Below are 20,177 nucleotides of genomic sequence, written 5' to 3'. Positions count from 1 at the left end.
TGTGTGGGGTTGTTTTAGTGCACACAAAGTTGGACAACTTTACCGGGTGAAAGACACCATGGACCAGCATTTGTATCACAAAATCTTAGTTAATCAACTTGGACCAAGTATAAAAGAATTTTTTCCTAATGGTGACTACATCTTTCAACAGGATAACGATCCCAAACATACAGCACGGTTGAATAAGAGATATCTAGAATCTAAATTGATACCAGTTATGTCTTGGCCAGCACAGTCTCCTGATTTAAATCCAATTGAAAACCTATGGTCTATATTGGATAAAAAGTTGAAAGATCATAGGGCAACAAATGAAGATGAACTGTTCCAAACTCTTCTTGTTGGTTGGAATGCTTTGCCAAATGACTTATTAAAAAGGCATGTAGATAGTATGCCTTCTAGATGCGCAGAAGTCATAAAAAACAAAGTGTGGCCAATTAAGTACTTATACAACTAAAACTTGAAAAATACTTCACAAATCCTAATTTCTTTTTATTATATGTAATATAGAATAATATCAAAAGTATTTCTATCAAAATTGTCTTACATCACTTTTATTATATGAGTTTAAGACATTTTTTATTGCTTTTTTTTTTTATTAAAAAATTGAGTGTGGCTTTTTTTTTGCACCCCACTGTAAATTTATATAGGATTATGTATTATAGTTATATTATTATGTGCTAATACTTTATTAACTATTTTTTTTATTTTTTTTATTTGAAGTTGTTTATTTACAGATTGATTATTTAAGGTGGTAGACTGCTAAAAAAAAAATTTTAAAATCTGACATTATTCCAATTGATTTTCTCATTTTAAACACGATAAATAGGATTAAAAAAAAAAAAAAATTTTTTTTTTTTCTCTTTCTAATTTTTGGGCAAATTTAAGTGTTTTTAGGCCTAAAAAGTGCAAAGTTCTTGGAAAAGATATCTCAAAAAGTAAAATATATCAAGTCTCAAAATTTTACAGTTGTGTACCTTTTAAGTAGATAAATGTCCTGAGATAAACAAAAAATTTGAATCTTTTTCAATTTCGATGCACCATAAGCTTTTTCTATGCGTCTAAATTTAGGCCAAATTCCTGACCCCAAAACAGTCCAAAAAATTTAATTTTAATTTTTATCCAAAATTTCTTTATCTCAGGACATAAAGCTCATAAAAATGAACATCTGTACAAAATTTCAAATCAATTGGACAAATACAGCTCCCGCAATCTTATCCAGAATATGAAAAACTTTACAACAGAGAAAAATGCAAATAAAACTTTATATTTTGAAAATACAAATATATTAACACTTGAAAACAGGTTAAACCCCCCCCCCCTTTTCATATAATGTTCCTTCTTCATCATTGTGCTTATCATCAAACCCCTTCCTTGTTGCTCTAAGCTTTTTTCTTTGTTTTTTAAACTTTTCAGATGATTTTATGTCCATAAGCTTTTCACGTAGCACATCACTATTTTGAAAACCGTTTTTAGTAAAATGTCCTGGTAAAATTCCTAAACTGTGAAGAACATCTATCATACCAGTTTTACCATCATTAAACTGTATGACAGCAGATGCAACACTAATTTCAAGTGTTGACCTACCCACGTACACATTTTTTGGGCATTTTGTCCAAATTACATTATTGAGCGATTCATTTGCATTCTGTGTTTCTCCATCAAGACATCTTTTTAATAACTTGTTTGCACCAAGATCTTTGTGTGAAAAAATAGGTTTTATAATTTCACAAACAGCTTCTGGAATGTTTATACTGTTTTTATAAGTCAAAGTTTGATTAATCTTGTCCCTTTGATATTTACACCACGTATCGCTAGTACGAGGACAATACTTATGGCGTTCTTCATCGCTGCTGCTTTCAGAACAGTGATGAATTAGTCCTGCTATGGATTTTTTCATGCCATACAAATTCCCTTTGTTTTGTCGTATACTCATTCCATAATAGTTTTGCAATGTATTAATGACTTTATCTGTCATCCTTCCTTTTCCAGTAAGTCTTTTACCATCTTTTAAAACTTTTCCCTTGTACAATACTTTAAGAGAGCGTAAACGAGACCCAACTCTTTTTTGAACATGACTGACACATTCACTTTTCAATTTTATACCCTGGGTAAACATTATTACTTTCTATATTTTGGTAAGACTTACTGTCACCATCACCACAGTATTTTGTATAACGCAGTTTGTTAAAAACAGTTGATCGTTTAAATATTTGCAATGCCCCAATAGCTTCCATTGCACCTGCACTACCTTTGTGATTAATTGGGCAAATATGTGATTCTACCCAGTCATTGTATCCCGGTATATCTTTGTTTCTCTGCCAATATTGGCAACTTTTACAATCCTTTATGAGAGTTTGAGTGTCAACACAGTTCCCATTACTAATAGCTGTAACAACACCGTTCAGCGAGGAAAAACCGCGTCGCTGCCACGTTCCATCAACACTTACAGTAACATTTTTTATATCAGGGTCACCAATAGTAGACTCACTTGTACGTTGTGCTTGTGCAGCTGCTCGCTTCATTGAATCTTGGGCAACTTTGATATAAGACGAATGCAATTTATAGACAATGTTATTGTATGTTTTTTTTTTGCATTGGTGGTGGACTGTTTATTATGTTACAAAAACTTTCCATTGCAGCATAACCTTTTCCAATTTCTCTGAAAGCTACACACATTCTGATATTAATGTCAAACGATTTCATGCCTTGTGTTTCATTATCACTGTTTTTTTCAATTTTTTTTGAGGTAAAAAACTCATTTTGCCATTGACATTTTTTTGCAGTGCAAGACAAAACAAGTTGATGTGAAAATCCTTTCTTTCTTGATAAATCATTATTCAATTTTATTAAAGATTGGCATTTTGGACAAGAACCAACAAGATTTAAAATTGAACTCAAGACATCAGAATTAAATATAATGTAACATCCAGGATTACTATCTTGACTAATACTTGGAGTATCAGAAGTAGGTAAATTTAACTTTTCAGCAGATGCTGATTTGCTTGAAGAAGTATTTGTTAGAGATGTATTATTTGATGTATTATTTGAACTTGAAGTAGTATATTCAGAAGTCAAGTGAATTTTATTCGCAAGTAATCTATAACATTTACGTTTTTTGCTTTTAGACTTATTTCTTCTTTCTGCAGAACCCATGTTGATAGTATGCACTTTTATCGAGTTAATATATAGTAATAAACCAATTCAACAACGTTGTTCTTTCACACCATGTCATTTAAACATAGAAAAACAAAAAACAAAGAAGTAGCTATTGGTTTGAGTGCTTAGATTTTGTAAAATTTAGTTAAAATTGCCTTATTTTGACGTTGTTATGAGCGTTGCTAGGGGAAGCAAAATCACCCTACTAAGTTTAAACTGTTTTTTTAGGCCTTTTTATGTTTTTTTGTAAAATAATATGTATGTTTTTAAAAACAGCAATAGCTAAAGTTTTTAACTAATCAACTTTTGAAAAACTACTTTTTTCAATGTTTTTTAGCAGTCTACCACCTTAATCACGGAAAATTTAATATTTTATTGTAAATCAAAAATGATTTGTTTTAGATAATATTTTCGATAACATTCAATCTATTTTACATTTAAAATGTTCACTTTTTAAATTTTCATATGAACAACATTCCTTTCATTTACGAAAACTATACGGCAGTTGAGTTGCCACAACCTTTCTGTTGTTTAACGGGGAAAACGCATTGATTTTCAACGGAAGTTTCAGTTTATATGCGGAAAATTTCCGGCAGCTACGATGACAAAACCTCCCGTTATTTAACGGAAATAAACGGAAAAACCCATTGTATTTAAACGGAAATATCCGTTTATTTACAGAATTTCCGTTTACATGTGATGGGTTTTTCCGTAAAATAACGGGAAGTTTTGTCATCGTAGCTGCCGGAAATTTTCCGTAGAAAACGCGATATTTTTTTAACAGTGTACTTTCTAAAACTCTCAAAGTTCTGGAAGAAAATTTCCAATATCTAGAAACTTAACTTTGCAGCTGTACTATGTTGACATTTGGTTTGTCTAACATACTTTGTTGTCTTACGGCTTCATATTCTAAACCAGGTCAAAGCCTAAGATCCCTTAAAAAAAATATCTAATAAAAATTGATATAAATTTTAAATCAAAAGCAGAAGAAAGTTTCTATGGACCTTAAGACAAATCATGAAACACCTTCGAATGTTCCTCTTCGTTAAGACAAATCATGAAACACCTTCGGATAAAACAATTGTAAACCAATGTTCCTCTTCGTTATATACTTAAATCTCAAAGCCTTGCTCAAACTGATCGAAATCTGGTGGTATTGAACAAAATAACATTTTAGAAACATTTTGCATGAAAATTTGATAAAATTTTCTTGACAGCGCAGTTATTTTTTAAAGAACTAATTTTTTCCGCAGATGGAAACACCCAGTGACACTGATACGCCATAGATACGCTCAAACACCCAGTGACACTCATACGCATATGGCCTAAAGAGTATAATATGGTGTAAACACTATTTTTGCAGATGGATATATTTTAACAGCATTTTAATCTAGATAGAAATATATATATCTTTAGAATTAAACGCAAAAAACCCCTGCACCTAAAAACTTCGGGGTAGGGGAATTTTTGGAAAAAAGAACAGAATTTATAAACGAACCCTTTTTTTCCTTTTCTTCAAATTCGGCGTTACTTTAACTGATAATACGCCTCATCTCAGGATGCTGATCAATGATAAATATTTTGCCTTCATCCTTTTTTCTTATGGAAAAATGCTTTGTGGTATTATATATTAAAAAGAGTGTTTATAATATTCAAGAACTCAGTTTAACTTAAAACTTTTGTTTTGCCGTTTCTTATTTTGAATAAACATTCCGATATTTAGTAAGAAATGTTTCTAATTTTCTAACAAAACATCATCCAACTCTGAAATTCAAGCTTTGTTCCATAAACAACTAGTTTAAAAGCACTTCTATATTTATGTTATTTTAGTTGTGGTGGAAAAAAATACACCTTCAAAAGATCACTTAAAGTTGGTAAGGTACGACTTTCAAAACCATTTACTAGTTCCCCAACCAGATAAAGAGTTGCTTGAGGTTGCGTCACAGTTGTTATTCACCTGCAGAGAGAAAGAAAAGGTACAGGACTACAATGATGATTTTAAAAAATAACATAGTTTTACTATATGCTTCATTCGTAATTTCACTATATAAAACTATACTTACAGGAGTTTGTTTTCCTAGCTACCCATTACAAGAATTTTAAAGGTTGCTCCTGGTATCGTTAGATCGTTAGTTGCCGAAGCTACTGTATGTGCTAAAATTTTGCATGCGTCAAAATCTTAAACTAAAAAAAGTTGTGAAAAGCTGTCTTATTTTCAGCCTCTTCGTAATCTTAGCATATGTTTGTCACTGAACGTCCGAAACCTTGTGATACTCCTTTCAGTAACCTCAATTTAAAACAATCTTTGAAAAAGTAACCAATCCAAATTAAATGCAATTGGTTATTATTTGTGGTAGTTGAGTCAGGAATTGGTGCCATTTATCTGTTTCTCTGACAGAATAGACAGAATAAATGAATGGTATTACTTTTATCAGAACTGCTTCTAATGAAGAAGTTGATCGAGCAACGCGCTATACTGATTAAGCATACAGCAAAAGATGTTTTTGATCCATCCTCTGCTCTTTTCTTCAAAATACAAAGCATCACCAAAATTGAAGAGCTGACGATTATAACAACATCCTAAACTGGTTGAAGGCGAACGTTGAAAAAGGCAGAAGTTGCTAGGTGCCAAGAGTAGAAATAAAGCATCAGCGTTAGTATCAAAATGGTTTTTTATTCTTAATTTTTTTTGTAACAAAAAAAAATCAGTAATCCTTTTAAAAAAAAAAAGAATTTTTTACGTTGACTCAAAAAGCAAGTGTATTGGGAGAAGGCGGTGCAGAGAAATTGCACTTAGGCTCAGTAAATTACTTAAAGGATCCAAAAAACTACAACCAAAAGGATGCCGAAGATTACGTTTTCAGACTCACTTGTTCAACTCGCTCATTAGTTTTATTCACTCTAATACTCTTTAATCTTGACCAAAAAATAAACTCATCGGTCATGTTAAATTCAGCGCCTCTTTAAGACTTCCCCTTTTAATCTTTCATTTCTTTTTATTCTCTCACTTTCGATTTACAACTAGTGCTTGCTTGAGTTAACTGCCATTTTATTGCAATAATTACTCTTTTTTTCATATCTGTAAAAGCATGCTTCATTTGGTTAAAACCACTTGACTTTATCGGTTACGTAAGAGAAGTTTTAAAACTTTAAATGAAGATTATTTTTCTCCATTCAAACTAATGGAAGTAGCAGTTATGAATAACTCTTATTATGGTAAAAAAGAAATTGTTTTCTCTTTTGAAATTTATTTTTTTATATTCAAACACTAAAAGTAGATACAAAAAAAGATATAAGTGTGAAAGGAACACAAATATATGCAAAAAGAATTCTAAAGTGAACATATTTTTCTTCTTAACTCTAATTTATATAATACAATTTCTTTATGTACATTTCTTGACATGAGACAAGAAAACTTAAAGTCTCTTATTTTGAATGATAAAAGGATGCATATACAGTACGGACCGCAGGGAACTATTTAATGGGTTTCAAATTTCATCACAACGAAAAAGTTTAATTATATTTAAATTGAGATTTAAAAATATATAGATAACTTTGGATATATATATATATATGGTTCGCCACACAACAAAGCCATTGACAAAATTCGTCAAGAGATTGGCAAAACAAAGATAATTAAAGAGGACCCTACCATTTCATTTGCTACTAAAATTAGAACTTACCTATCAAAATTGAATAAAAAAGGGCGATTTACCAAAAAAGAATATGAAAGTCTTTACCCAAGCGACCCAGTACCGCCACGTATGTATGGTGTAATTAAAGCGCACAAACCGGAAAAATCATACCCTATGCGATTAGTAGTTTCAACCATCGGGACACCAAGTTATGGAATATCACAATATCTAGTAAATATATTTTTACCAATCTTAGATAAAAACATAACAAAGTTAAAAAATTCGTCAACTTTTGTAAAAACAGCTAAACTTTGGAATATATCAAATGATGAAATACAAGTATCTTATGACGTTGTCAATTTATATCCATCAATTCCTCTGGGAGAGGCTACAAAAATTCTTCTTGATATGTTAGAGCACTTCTCAAATTTAAATAAACTAACAAAACTAAGCGTTTCAGAAATAAAATCACTAATAGAACTGTGTTTATATAAATGTTATTTTTTATGGAATGAAGAAATTCATGAACTTGTAGATTCAGGTCCAATAGGACTTTCACTCATGGTAGTACTTGCGGAAGGTTTCCTGCAATTTTTTGAAAATAAAGCAATCAATATTGCGCTTCATTCTAATCCACCGTTAGAAATAAAATCGTTTTTCAGGTACGTAGATGATAGCCACGCAAGATTTACAAATAAAGATAATGCCATCCGTTTTCAACAAATATTAAACAGTCAACATCATGCCATCAAATACACAATTGAATTGGAAGATGAAAATAAAAGATTAAATTTTTTAGACATCCAAATAACGAATAATCAAAAAGGTAAATATGATTTTAACATACATCGAAAAAAAGCAATAACAAATATTCAGGTTAAGCCCAATTCAAACCACGATCCAAAAATCTTGGAAGGAATATTTAAAGGATTTATTCATAGAGCTTTATCAATTTGCTCTGAAAAATTTTTGAATAAAGAAATCGATTTCCTAATAAATGTGTTTGCTGAAAATGGATACGAAAAGAAGAAATTACAAGACCTTGCAAATATTGTTATAAAAAAACGACACTCAAATAATGAAATAGTTTTATCTAACAACAAAGCAACTATGCCAACTATATCACTACCGTGGATCCCAGTATTATCACCAAAACTTCGAAAAATCTTTAGGAAAGCAGGTTACAGGGCAGTCTTTAAATCCAGTGCAAATCTTAAATCTTTACTAACTTCGCGCAACAAAACAAAACTACCATCAAATAGCCATCCCGGAGTATACCTAATAGAATGCGAGTGTAAACAAAAATACATCGGTGAAACAAAAATGAAAATAGCAACAAGAACAAAACAACACCAAAAAAATGTTTTTGAAGAAAAATTAGAACAATATGCAATTGGCCATCATAAAATTAAATGTTCAGGTAATATAAAATGGGATCAAGTAAAGACGCTAAAAGTAGAACCCAAAAAATTTGAAAGAAAAGTTCGAGAGGCAATCGAAATTCAGTTCAACAAATGCGGACCTAAAAATGGAGGTATGAATTTAGATGACGGTCAATATGTAAAAACGCAATTCTGGACGCCATACTTTTTATACCTACGAAATATTAAAGAAGCCCAACTAAAGCGAAGTTTAAAGAAGCCATTAAAACGTGACATTACCGTTAATGTTTGTTTGTAATTTAATTTAATAATATTTGTAATTAAAGCTGAAGATGCTAGTATCAATAATCTAGCGAAAATTTCTTAGATAAAATAAAAAATTAGTATTGAGAGAATTCGTATTTATTGAAGTTCATATATATATATATATATATATATATATATATATATATATATATATATATATATATATATATATATATATATATATATATATATATATATATATATATATATATTGGTAGTACTTTTTTAAAAGTATACTTTCTTCAATTTTCCTTAAAATCACATCGACTTAAACTGAAAACAACATATGCGGATAACAAAATTGTTTTTTTACCAGAAAAATGATCAATTGAAAAAAACTGAGCAATTGACCAATAGCGTAGTCACGGCGATCTTTCGTATATAGATTTTCCTAATATCCGTGGATCTGGAAATTACCAAATAGTGAAACAACTCCATGTAACCTATTTATAATGTTATATACAATACGAATTCACCTTACTTTGTAAACATAAACTTGTGCGCTATACAGTCAGAACGTTGTTCTTTTGTTTTCAAAAAAAAAAATGTTGTTTTGATAAAATCATGCAAATAAAATGCACTTTTAAGATTACCGACGTTCGGGGGCAGATAATCGACGTTCGGGGGCATTTAAAAATACGCACTACGGAACAAAGAAATTTTAATTTTTTTTTGACAATTAGAAAAAATAGGACCTGCTTTATCAAGAAAAGTAAAAAGAGAAAGGTTTGTTATTTTTGTTATGGAGAATTTACTATTTAGAAAATCAGTCTTTTTTTAGAACTTTTAGCCGAATGCGTTGCAAGATTCCAGGTCTGCAAAATTATTTAACTTTAAAGAAATAGTTACGTGTCTGTATTTTGTTTAAATAAAAACCAAATAATTTCTTTCTGTATTTTGTTTGGTTTTATAAAACTAGGTGTTTTTACTGTTTCTTTCTTTAATATGAAGTAAATTTTTGATATCGCCAGAAAATGATCAGACTCAAATCGTAAACGAAGTTTACAAAAATGAAATTATTTTCTATAACTTCAAAGTAAGTGAAGATAAAATAAGGTTATAGTTCTTCGAGCTGTAATAGTATGACTGGAATTAATTAACTAATAGTTGTTAATAGTTCTTCTCGTTTAGATGAAAAAGTTATCATGGGATAGTGTAGTGAATATTGGAGTATCTAGAGTCAGGAAATGGTTAGCCAATGTTTGAATGCGTTTTAAAACATGGTGAAGATAAAATTGGTATGTCTTTGTCTGTGAATCCGAGGATCGCGAGTTATGGATTAAAAAACTTCCAAATGCAAACTTTGTGTTTACAGATTATAAGCGAATTTGTGCTCAGCACTAGCCTAAAGATGCAGAATTAAATAAAGTCAAAGGTGGTAGTTTTGTTCCAGTGCATCCTCCTTCCAGTGCAAAACCAATTAAATGACAAAATTTTGGATTAGTTCTCAAAGTTTTTTGTGATGAAACAGTTGCAGCATTACATGTAAAAATTCCTGAAGCTAAAGATACTGCACTTTTTATTGAAACAGTTGTCAAGTGATAGCTTATTGTCAACAGTAAAGGTCTAGATATTATATTAAATGATATTCAAAGAAAGCCTATTACTTCAGTCAATGGCAAATAGATTTCTTAGAGAACTATATTTCTTATTGCAAAAAACTTCTAAAAGATTAGCAAGCTGTGCCAAGTATTTTTTGAATTGCGGTGTATCTTATGTATTGCTAGGACATATGCAATCAGATGCACTAGAAAAACAGTTTAGGAAATATCAGCAAGAGTCAGGTGGCACATCTGATAACTGCGCAAAATGTTATTCAAAAATTTAGAATTGACAAAACTGGAAAATTGCTAGATGAGCAAGTAGATTTTAAAATATTTCCTCCTGCTCAGCACCACTGTGATAACTGTGAACTTGATGTGGAGTTTGATATGTCAATATGTGAAAATTGTGAGGTTCAGTTGCCAAATGAATGCAAACAAGGGCTTTTATATATTGCAGGTTTTATTGCTTACAAACTTCCAGAATTACATTCAATTTTAGAAGAAACAGACACCTTTGATATGTTTCAAAAATATGGAACTTTGATTAGTTCTTTAAACAGGGGAAGACTAAGAGAACCTTCTGACAATTTAGCCTACATTGTTATTTATTGTTTTTTTATTTGAAGTGACACTTGTGAATAAAGTTTCACCATTGCTGTGCAAGAGAGGATTAATTGACATTTTTATTAACTGCAATAGTAAAGTTCAATTGCTTGTTCAAAGTGTTAAAAAAGTTTGCTGCATTTTAGCAAACATTTTTTAAAACAACTATTGTAAAAAACACTCTGAAGATTTTGGGAAGGAATGTTTAATAAAACAAGCAAAACTTTCAACTTCAAAATAAAATACTTTGAATTAAAAAAAGTCAAAATAATTTTGGTAAAATAAAGTTAACATATTTGTTTGTTTTTATCAAAAAAATTATTATTTGTATCACAAGTGTTAAACAGCTAAAATAAACATATGGTTTATGAAAATGAGATTTAGTCATTTTTAGCTAAACTCTTTAAATTTTTATTGTAATTAACTTATTTATAAACGAAAAAAAAATTCCCACAATATTTTCTTCCGAAATTTAATGAAATTTTTTTTTTGTCCTTCTAAAGCTCTTTATTTGATTCTGAAGCTTGTTTACAAAAGCAAGGATAAAAAATAATTTTAACCGTAAAAAAGTCGGCCTTCGCTAATTTTACGGAAAATGAGCTGTCTCGGCCTGTTTATGAAAGCCTTGAAATTACGGAATGAAAAATCTTATATAAAAAAGACCGAATGATAAAACACGGACGATCTCGAAAATTTACTTAATAAGTCAAATTGAAGATCGCCGTGAGTGTATTGTAGTCACATTTTAATCATAATTAAAAATGAGATCTCAAAATTGTTATGCACCCGTAAAACGATCACCAGGATGGAGATTGAACATTAAGTTGCAGTTAGAAAAGGAGTTATTACCTCCTATTATAAGCGGTACTCCGTAGTTATTAACTCCTATTATAAGCGGTACTCCTCGTATAAGCGTTGATCAACTGTTCAAACAAAATATAGTAGCATGGAATTTGATTCCACAAGAAAAAAAGCTATAAAGTAATCGAGACACCTCTTACACCTGCGCAAGATGTAATAAAAAAACATTCGTTACGCAAATGACTAATAATTTCTTTTAATTGTTTTTAAAACAAGTTTAATTTTTACTTTTACATTCCGAGATAAAAAATTAAAGCTAAAAAAAATTTTTTATGCAATTCATTTTTTCTCATATTACAGTTAACATAATTAAAACAAAAAAAAAACATTTGGAATTTAGTTTTAGTTTGTAATATTTCGAAAATGTTTCCTTAGCCTAGTGGGACACGTGTGTATATCAACCTCAAATATAAATGATTTTAATTTTTATCAGTAAAAACAGATTCAGACAAAAATGAATGCCACCCCCAAAATTAAGTTTATCCTTCAAATTTAGTCTCATGTAAAAATTCTGTTTCAATTTTTATACCATGTTTTCATTAAGTGTAGAGTTGGAAAGGTTCCGAAACCTATTTTATTTTTTGAAAAGTTTTGCCTTTTTCCAAACACCGAATTCGGAGTTTTTCGAAAAGTTGAACTTTTTATAGTTATGACTTTCAATAAGTCCAACTTTTTAAAAAGATAACTGTTGAACTTTTTGAAAATTTTTTTAAAACTCTGAAAAGCTAAACTTTTTTCAAAAGATGAGATACGAGCAATTTTTCAAAAGATTAACTCCTTAAAAATCCTTAAAAAGTTGTGTCAAATACAAAGTAGGTTCTACTAAGAAATATCTATTGCTGGTGGATAATGGTAAATATCTGGTAATGGACACTTAAAACTTTTGAATTTTATATAATTTTAATATCTCTACTACTGATTACAATTATTCGTTTTTAATTACAATTAAACATTTACCTTTTATCTCAGACGAAAATGTGTAACAACGTAAAGTTTAAATTAAATGGTTACAAACTACTTTTATTTTTTTAAAGTAATCATCTCTTGTCTAAAGACTCAGCTCTTATATGTAGCCTAATCGTTTTCTCTATACATTAAAATTTATGTTCAAAGTTTCTTTGCCAAATACGTTTTAATTATTTCTATTGGCGAAACCCTTTTTTGCCTAACTATTAAATAGTTGTGTAAATTTTCCCCCCTTCTATAAGTAAATGTAAATAACAAGTTTCTATAAACTTTTCTTCTATTTTTCCCCCGGCTTTTTATATTTTTTCAAAACTTCTTTATTAAAGTTTTTCTATCGATTTTCATCTCTAGTTCTATTCCAAGCTGTAACGATGAAAGTGATCTCCATAATCTTACAAATACAAAGCATTTTTGTTGCAAACTAATCCTTTTAGGAGGTTTTCAGTTGAAGTTATTTTTACTTCAACATTTGTAACCCTTTTTTCTAGTACGTTAAATAAAAGCTGTTGAAAACGAATTAAAAACCGCATCTTTTTTTTTTTTTTATCCTTTGACGCTATTTCTAAAACTGTAAAAGTTTAAAAAATGAGGGTTCTAAACTTTAAAAATTTACACATTTGAGTACTGAAATTGATTTTGCCACCGAGGTTAGGACACTTTTCTCATTTCCTTCAATATTCTTAACACCTCGCCATCTGGAAGATTATGGTTTATCTTCAAGTTCAAGATGGTTTCACTGCAATTATTAAGTTTGTATTTTCACCACCAACAGAAATTTCATAATGATCATTAGAGACAAACAACAGATATTTCATAATGATCATTAGAGATAAACAACAGATATTTCATAATGATCATTAGAGACAAAAAACAGATATTTCTTTTAGCATTTGAAAAAACTCTGTCAGCGACCTTGGGATCCTTAGAAGTAAATAAAGCAAAGTAAATAAAGGGTGTTTTTTTTCAAATTTTGCTAAAAGAAGTATTTGTTGTTTGTAGATAATGGTAAATGAAGTGGGCTACTTCATGAAATTGGATCTTTTGTACGTGTTAAGGAAGGAATCTCTAATGATCATTATGAAATTTCTTGACCTAACAGCATCAGACTTTCAACAAAGGAACTACAAATATACTGGGGTCAACCAGGTAATCACACTAGGTATATTTCCAACTCTTCCAACTCAATCAAATGAAATTTAACTAGAACTCTGACTTCTAGCTTATCAAACTCATCTTTGGATTATCTGTAAGTAACTAATATCGTTACCTTGACATTAAAAGTTTTAAATGAACGATACCTATTGCTTTATTCAAAGTCACGGGGCCACGGTGGAAAATACTCATTTACTACTGTGACGGGACAATCTGTAAGTAAGGAGTTCCATGGACTTTTTGGATCATTAGTAGATATAAATTTGAAAGGTATAAGTTTGATGGAAACCTCAAATACTGACGAAAAGTTATAACTGGATGATGAAATTATCAAAATGATTTCACTACTAATTCTATCGTTTATCATAACAATTCTATTGTTTTTTATCTTGGAAAATTACTGATCTTCTTGTCACTAACAAAACTTTAAAAGAGTTTCTGGAAAAAAAAAATGCTATCAGACATGGTTGTGATGGTGCTGTTAGAGAAATGGTAATGGACTCAACTGTGCTAAGGATTTAAGTTCTTTGGATGAAATGAAACTATTCTACGATTGAGTATCTGGAATGCGTCGAATCACTGCGGAAATTTAAAGAAGGTACTTCATTTTATTTTTTATTGTTGCAAAAACTTTTTGAAACAGATTTTTTGATTCAGTCAATACAGGTAGGGGGCAAGTTTACCTGACCCCAGTCTAGATAATATTAAAAAACATGAATATGTTAAGACTATATTTTTCAACAAGTTAATACTTGGTTACCTTTTCTTTGATTTAGTTGCTGAATGCTGTTTTGTTATGAAACTTGATCCTACAACAAGAAAGTAGGTTGTTGGAGATTATGCTTTAATTGAAACCATATGTTGATAGTGTATTTGCTAAGAATATTTCACTTAGATGGAAATTTTACATAATAAAATTCAACAAGATGATACATCGGAACAAACATCTAAAGCAGTGCACAGAAATCTAAGCAAAATTCTGAAAACATTTCTTTCTGAGAAAAATGTCCATCATGAAAAGAAATTAAAAGGAAAGTTTGCTGAGGATTCTGCTAAATGAGATTCAAAGGAGACTTTTGATGTTTTCAAAGATAGGGAAGAACGTTAATGAGTGGGATGAGTATTGAATGGGACAAACTCAGACTCTTATAGAAGCATCGATGTAAGGATATTCAAATACAAATTCAACTGACCGACTCATCCATCATATTGCACTATGACCGTAATGACATTGGATGTTATTGTGTTTTCGAATGTAAAAAGTAAAATGTTTTTGTTTTTCTGATTTTGCAGCAATTTTTGAAGTTATGGAAAATAAAATTCTATGCTTACATCGATAGCGGTCTCTAGTACTACAGTGTGTAAAACATTCAAGTTTTTAGTGTAACATCATTTTTGGATAAAGTGATGCGCATATTGAATGGGACAAAATACTGCTTATTGAATGAATATAATAAGGTATTATTTACAGGTCAGTAGGGGGATGCTGCAGTCCCTTACTTTTACCCCCATGGGTTTTATTCACACACTTTTATACTCCAATATTTTACTTAAATAAAAATCACTAAATATAATATTCTAAAATGAGAAAGTTCTTCTTTGATTGAAATTTAATTAGAGTTAAAAAGTTAAAAGTTAAAAATATTTTTTGTGCGGTCTTTGTGTATACATCTATATATTTAACTACATTTACAATTAGTAAATTAATTTGAAAAATGATTGAATCAAACAGGTTCATTTTTAATTCTTTAATGTTTATTTCATTTAATGAGACATACTTAATGAATAGGACTAATGTTATGCTCCAATAAAATTCTCTCTTTACCAATAGCCAAATACAAATCCAATTTTTTTGTTTTACTATATAATTGAGCAAGAGTCGGTGGTTGTCAAACATATTTTAATATATATATATATTAAACAATTTTATTTACGTTTAAAAAGCATTTTGCTATAACTATCCCATTCATTGAGGTTCTCCCCTACATTTTTGTAACATATTAGTATATTTAAAATACGCATCTGTTGTCACACGTGCCTGAACTTTTATTTTAAGATTTATCTCTGTTATGTATTTTTCAGTGGGGGAATATAATATTTGAAAAAGAAATACTTCTATCTTAAGTTGTATCAAAGTTCATAAAATAGATTAAAAACTTCGTCAAAATCTTTTTAAAATTTTTTAAAAAAAAACTTTCGGTGCTCAAAAGATGCAACCATTTAAACTTTAGAACCCCCTCATTTTTTTAACCTTTCACAGTTTTAGAAAAAGCGTCGAAAAATAAAATGAGATGCAGTTTTTAATTCGTTTTTATCTCATGTTAACCTCTGAACCGGTTAAATCTCGTGTTGACTTCTGAGCCAGTTAAGTTTTATGTTAAGAGAAGTAAAAAAGTTTTTAAGTCAAAATAATTTTAATCGAAAATATCTAAAAAAGACCAGTGTGTATTTAGCTGGGGGTTTATCGTTTATCTTCGGAAGAAACCACAAATATTTCAATAAAATGATGACGATGGGTTTAAAGTTAAGCTATATTAAAACTACTTGAAGACATTTAAGAAAAATTAACCGCAAATCTAATATGTTAATCTGATATTTCAGAATGTTTTTAAGATCTTTTGGGAGATTTAGCTGAAACGTTCAACTTGTCCCAAATTAAGGACAAGAATTTATTTAATAATTAAGAATTTCAATGCGTGCAGAATCGCTCGTTTCCATTCGAACCGCTCGTTTTCATGGGATTGTTGCTTGTATTTAAATTAAAATTGATTTATTTGCATTTAACATTTTTTTTTTTGTCAATTGCAAACATCTTCAACGTCCACTTATATGATTAATAGGGTTAAAGCACATTTTGCCCCCATAAAAGATATGGGAACTTATTTTCGAAATTTTGTTTATTCTCTTCGTCTCGATTCCATGCGCCTTGCGAAAAGGAATGGATTTAACATCTTTTACTCCTTGTTCAGTAGTCCTACTACTGCTTCCTGCTACTGATGCTAGCAAATGAAACTTATAATTTTCTTTACAAACGCAGAAACATTAAAGAGTAAAAGGAATGCAAGTCTGAATAAATGTCACACTCTTAAAGTTTATGCCAAACATCTAAAGCTATGAAATTTTTAATTGCAGTTACTTTATTGTTTAAACCTTTGAGTTTAGACGATACAATAAATATCAGATAAAATACTCATGGCGATGACCTCAATGAAAAGCGCATTAAAATGTTTTGCAATTCCTTTCTGAACAGAGAATGAACGAGTTAATCTACTTAATGCTGTAGCGAGTGACTAGAGGAATATTGAAACCGTATATAAATGAGATTTTATGTACGTTTATTTAGAAAGCAAAAAATAAAAGTATTTTTCTTGAAAAAAAAGAGATAAATCATGTTTTTTATTATTGAGTTGTAATTGTTTTGGCTTTTTTATTTATTTAAATACAGAAAAGGGTTTTTATGAAACGCAGATTTTTATGAAAGGGAGATTTTCCTATAAAAAGGTATTTAACTCACGGGAAGTTCGCATTACTAACAAATATGGATGCTTAAAAAAACCATTAGAATATAATAACTGTTACCCTTTTCTTGAGATGTTTTGATCAAATAAAAAAAAACAATTCTATCGATTTTTATCTTATTAAAAATCTGCTGAAAAACAATTTATTACGCAAGAAAAACAATGCTTGAACTGGATAGATTGAAAAAAAAAAACTGTCTAGTAAAACTAAACTAGGTTAACCAGTTTACAACAACCTTTCAAGACAACCACACTGTTGAGGATGACGTTATCAATAATAATAATAATGATATTTTGATTCATTTTTTAGAATGGATCTAATTGACGACTTATTTCAAGATAAATGGGAGCACAAAGGTGAACCACCACAAAAAATTAGAGGCACAGGTAAATGTTGCATATTTAAAAAATTTGTGTAAGCACCAGGGTTTTTTTACTTCGATTAGTCGATCGAAAATGCGGTTTCAAGATCAAACACATCATTGAAAACCAAAGTCTAAACACCAATACTTAATTCTTTATTATTTGTATACCATCTTAGTTGACACTTTTAAGAAGAGCATAGGTGAAGAAAACCAGCACAGGAATTGCTCTTAACTCACGTTTTTAGATTATAGCGTGCATTTCACGAGCTTGCGATGTCTTTTTTTTGTAGCAGGTAAAAATCGAGAATCAAACAGAATAACAACATTTTTGAACAGCAAACATTCTTAGAAATAAAAAATGGCATATATGAAATTTTTTTAAATTGAGTTTTTTAAACCCCAAATATGCGATGATAAAAAAAGTTTATGATCAGTTATATAAAAGAATATTGAAAGATGAACTCGCATTTGAACTCGTTTGTTATGTGTATTTTAGACTAAAATCACACGTTACCAATCATAGTAATCATTATCATATCAGAGTATTTAACATTATGAATCACGCAGTTGCAAACTTTTCTTAATGTTGTTGGTTTGTTATCAACAACAGCGATAACAATCAAGCGTTTGTTTTTTTTTTATCGCAACTGCTTGATTTTTAATGTTAAATACTCTGAGATGACAATAATTTCTATGATTGGGGGAATTTTTTTTCTAAAGGCATGAAGATGAGAATTTTTTGTGCGATAATTTTTTGCGTGATTCATTGCAATTGAAGCGAAAAATAAACACAAAACACAAAAAATTACGATACCCACATTATGCAGATCACGTGAATGTAAAGCTATTTTTTCATATTTTAGGCTACGGAGTGTACGATATTCTACACACAACGGCATACCCAGATCATATCGAATATTTAATGAGTGGCGGAGATGGTAGTCCATGTAAAACACTACTGTTCGGAGCAATACGCGATCCTTTAAAAAGTATCGGTCATTGCAAATTGAAAGTTGCAGAACGGAACGAAAATCATGTGATTGTCGGAATTATAGTAGAAGATGATTGGGTAGAGATAAAAGAAAACTTTTTACAGACCATAAATCCCCCAGAACCCGTGGAAAAGATTCTAAAAAAGCAAGAAAGTATCAGTAAGTTATCATAAAATTTCCTACCGAACTCTATTAATTAAAACCTTATGTCATATATTTTTATTTTAAGTTTAAACTAACATTTGATGTTCATTTTCAGCTCTTTTTTCTTCAGTTCTTATTCAATCAAACTTTAAGATTTTTGCTTTAACAATAGATATTGGATTACTCAGTGATTTGCAGAAAAACAAATGGATTAACAAAGGAAAACCTCCGAGAAACAAAACCAACCTTGGTGATTTTTTACGTACACTTTATGTTAAACTTTATTTGTTCACACATATGTTATGTATTTCAACTAAATTGGGCCGTAAACTAAATTACTGTTGTAGTTGTAATAATAATGTAATGATGACAATTTTATGAATGCTAATCGTTTAACTTTTTATCTTGCTTGTGCTTTTTTTGATGTTTTCGTTTTTTAACTTTAGGTTACTCATATTATACGTTTGTTAACTTTAGGTTACTCATATTATACGTTTGTTAACTTTAGGTTACTCATATTATACGTTTGTTAACTTTAGGTTACTCATATTATACGTTTTTTAACTAAGGTTACTCATATTATACGTTTGTTAACTAGGTTACTCATATTATACGTTTGTTAAAAGCCATCCAGATCATGACGATAAGACTGGCAACTTTGTTTACTATTTAACGGATGATTCGGTTGCAACGCTTGGCCTATTGAAAGGAGCGACTCGGGATCCTCTGAAATCCATAGCAAGCTGTTACTTGAAAATTGTTAACGGTGAAATAAAAGGGATTATTGTCGAAGACGATTGGGTTGAAATGATTTAGGGAAAATCGTAAGTTCATGTCAATTCACATGAAAACACAAGAATGTTTGCAGTTTACTTATGTAGAAAGTTTTACTTTGTTAAAACATGTCAGTTAACATAATTTCCGTACTTTACTTCCATACTTCATATCGAAAATTTTTTCATAGATTTTTGTGGCTAGAAATCTTCGCGATCGACTAAATTTTGCAAGCTCTGGTTTTTTAACAAATAATAGCTAACAAAGTACTTTCTTCTATGTCATCATTAGAAATAAAGAGAATTTAAGATAATTTTTATGTTTAGACATGTAAAGTTACGAGATTTTAGAAAAAAAAATTGCGTCACATTTTAACCTTATGTAATATTCTATCGTTCCCTTGCGCAGAATTTTGATTAAAACCCTTTAAACCTATTCTTATAAAAAAAAAAAATTAAATAACAAATTTAAGCATGAATATAAAGTTGTTGCACCAAAAACTTACTGTTTTATACGTATAATGCTACAAATAAATAAGCTTTAGAAAATTCGATTTATCATTCAAGATTGAAACAGAGGTAAGTTATTATTCGTTAAAAACAAAAAAATCAAATATCAATACTGAGATTTACCAAGGGGCATAAATACAGCACCGGAATCAGAAGGGCCGGGGAAGGAAGGAGGAGTTCGAAGTCGTGCGCTGCACGAGGAGTCAAATTTTAGGTCCTGTCACATGTTTACTTTTTGCTTTACATGTTTAAAGTATTTATATTTTAAAT

General features: G+C 29.9%; 1 protein-coding gene and 2 long non-coding RNA genes across 5 annotated transcripts; all 3 read left to right on the top strand.

The window, feature by feature from the left end:
- The first annotated feature begins 4,991 nt into the window (after positions 1-4,991).
- LOC149884829 (uncharacterized) lies at positions 4,992-6,384 on the top strand. The gene is made up of 2 exons (XR_016454949.1): positions 4,992-5,132; positions 5,238-6,384. It is a non-coding gene; the product is annotated as an uncharacterized LOC149884829 (long non-coding RNA).
- A 2,977-nt stretch (positions 6,385-9,361) lies between these two features.
- LOC149884828 (uncharacterized) lies at positions 9,362-11,099 on the top strand. The gene is made up of 2 exons (XR_016454950.1): positions 9,362-9,515; positions 9,611-11,099. It is a non-coding gene; the product is annotated as an uncharacterized LOC149884828 (long non-coding RNA).
- Positions 11,100-16,801: 5,702 nt separating this feature from the next.
- LOC145186639 (uncharacterized) lies at positions 16,802-19,773 on the top strand. 3 transcript variants are annotated; one of them, XM_090095807.1, is made up of 6 exons: positions 16,802-16,934; positions 17,434-17,510; positions 18,352-18,639; positions 18,797-18,874; positions 19,223-19,448; positions 19,589-19,773. In XM_090095807.1, the coding sequence occupies exons 2-5, from the start codon at positions 17,435-17,437 to the stop codon at positions 19,438-19,440; spliced, it is 660 nt and encodes a 219-aa protein (XP_089951933.1). In that variant the 5' UTR covers positions 16,802-16,934; position 17,434; the 3' UTR covers positions 19,441-19,448; positions 19,589-19,773. The 3 variants fall into 3 exon arrangements, with proteins under 3 accessions (XP_089951933.1, XP_089951934.1, XP_089951932.1); XM_090095808.1 differs by lacking the exons at positions 19,223-19,448; positions 19,589-19,773 and adding an exon at positions 19,071-19,141; XM_090095806.1 differs by lacking the exon at positions 16,802-16,934 and adding an exon at positions 16,965-17,106 and having other exon boundaries at positions 19,223-19,638.
- The last annotated feature ends 404 nt before the right edge of the window (positions 19,774-20,177 follow it).

Source organism: Hydra viridissima, unplaced genomic scaffold, assembly GCF_058129835.1.
Source record: "Hydra viridissima isolate aposymbiotic clone 2 unplaced genomic scaffold, HvirCarnegie_v1 scaffold_8, whole genome shotgun sequence".
Classification (NCBI taxonomy): Eukaryota; Metazoa; Cnidaria; class Hydrozoa; order Anthoathecata; family Hydridae; genus Hydra; species Hydra viridissima.
Note: the sequence above shows the minus strand (reverse complement) of the source record. Positions and strands in the feature narration are given on the sequence as shown.

Bases quoted from the DNA above. Each gene is read 5' to 3' on its own strand.
- LOC145186639 (XM_090095807.1), top strand. From the start codon at position 17,435: ATGGATCTAATTGACGACTTATTTCAAGATAAATGGGAGCACAAAGGT. The intron at 18,640-18,796 runs GTAAGTTATCAT...CTTTAACAATAG, and splicing joins AAAAAAGCAAGAAAGTATCA to ATATTGGATTACTCAGTGAT. The intron at 18,875-19,222 runs GTGATTTTTTAC...TTTGTTAACTAG, and splicing joins GAGAAACAAAACCAACCTTG to GTTACTCATATTATACGTTT.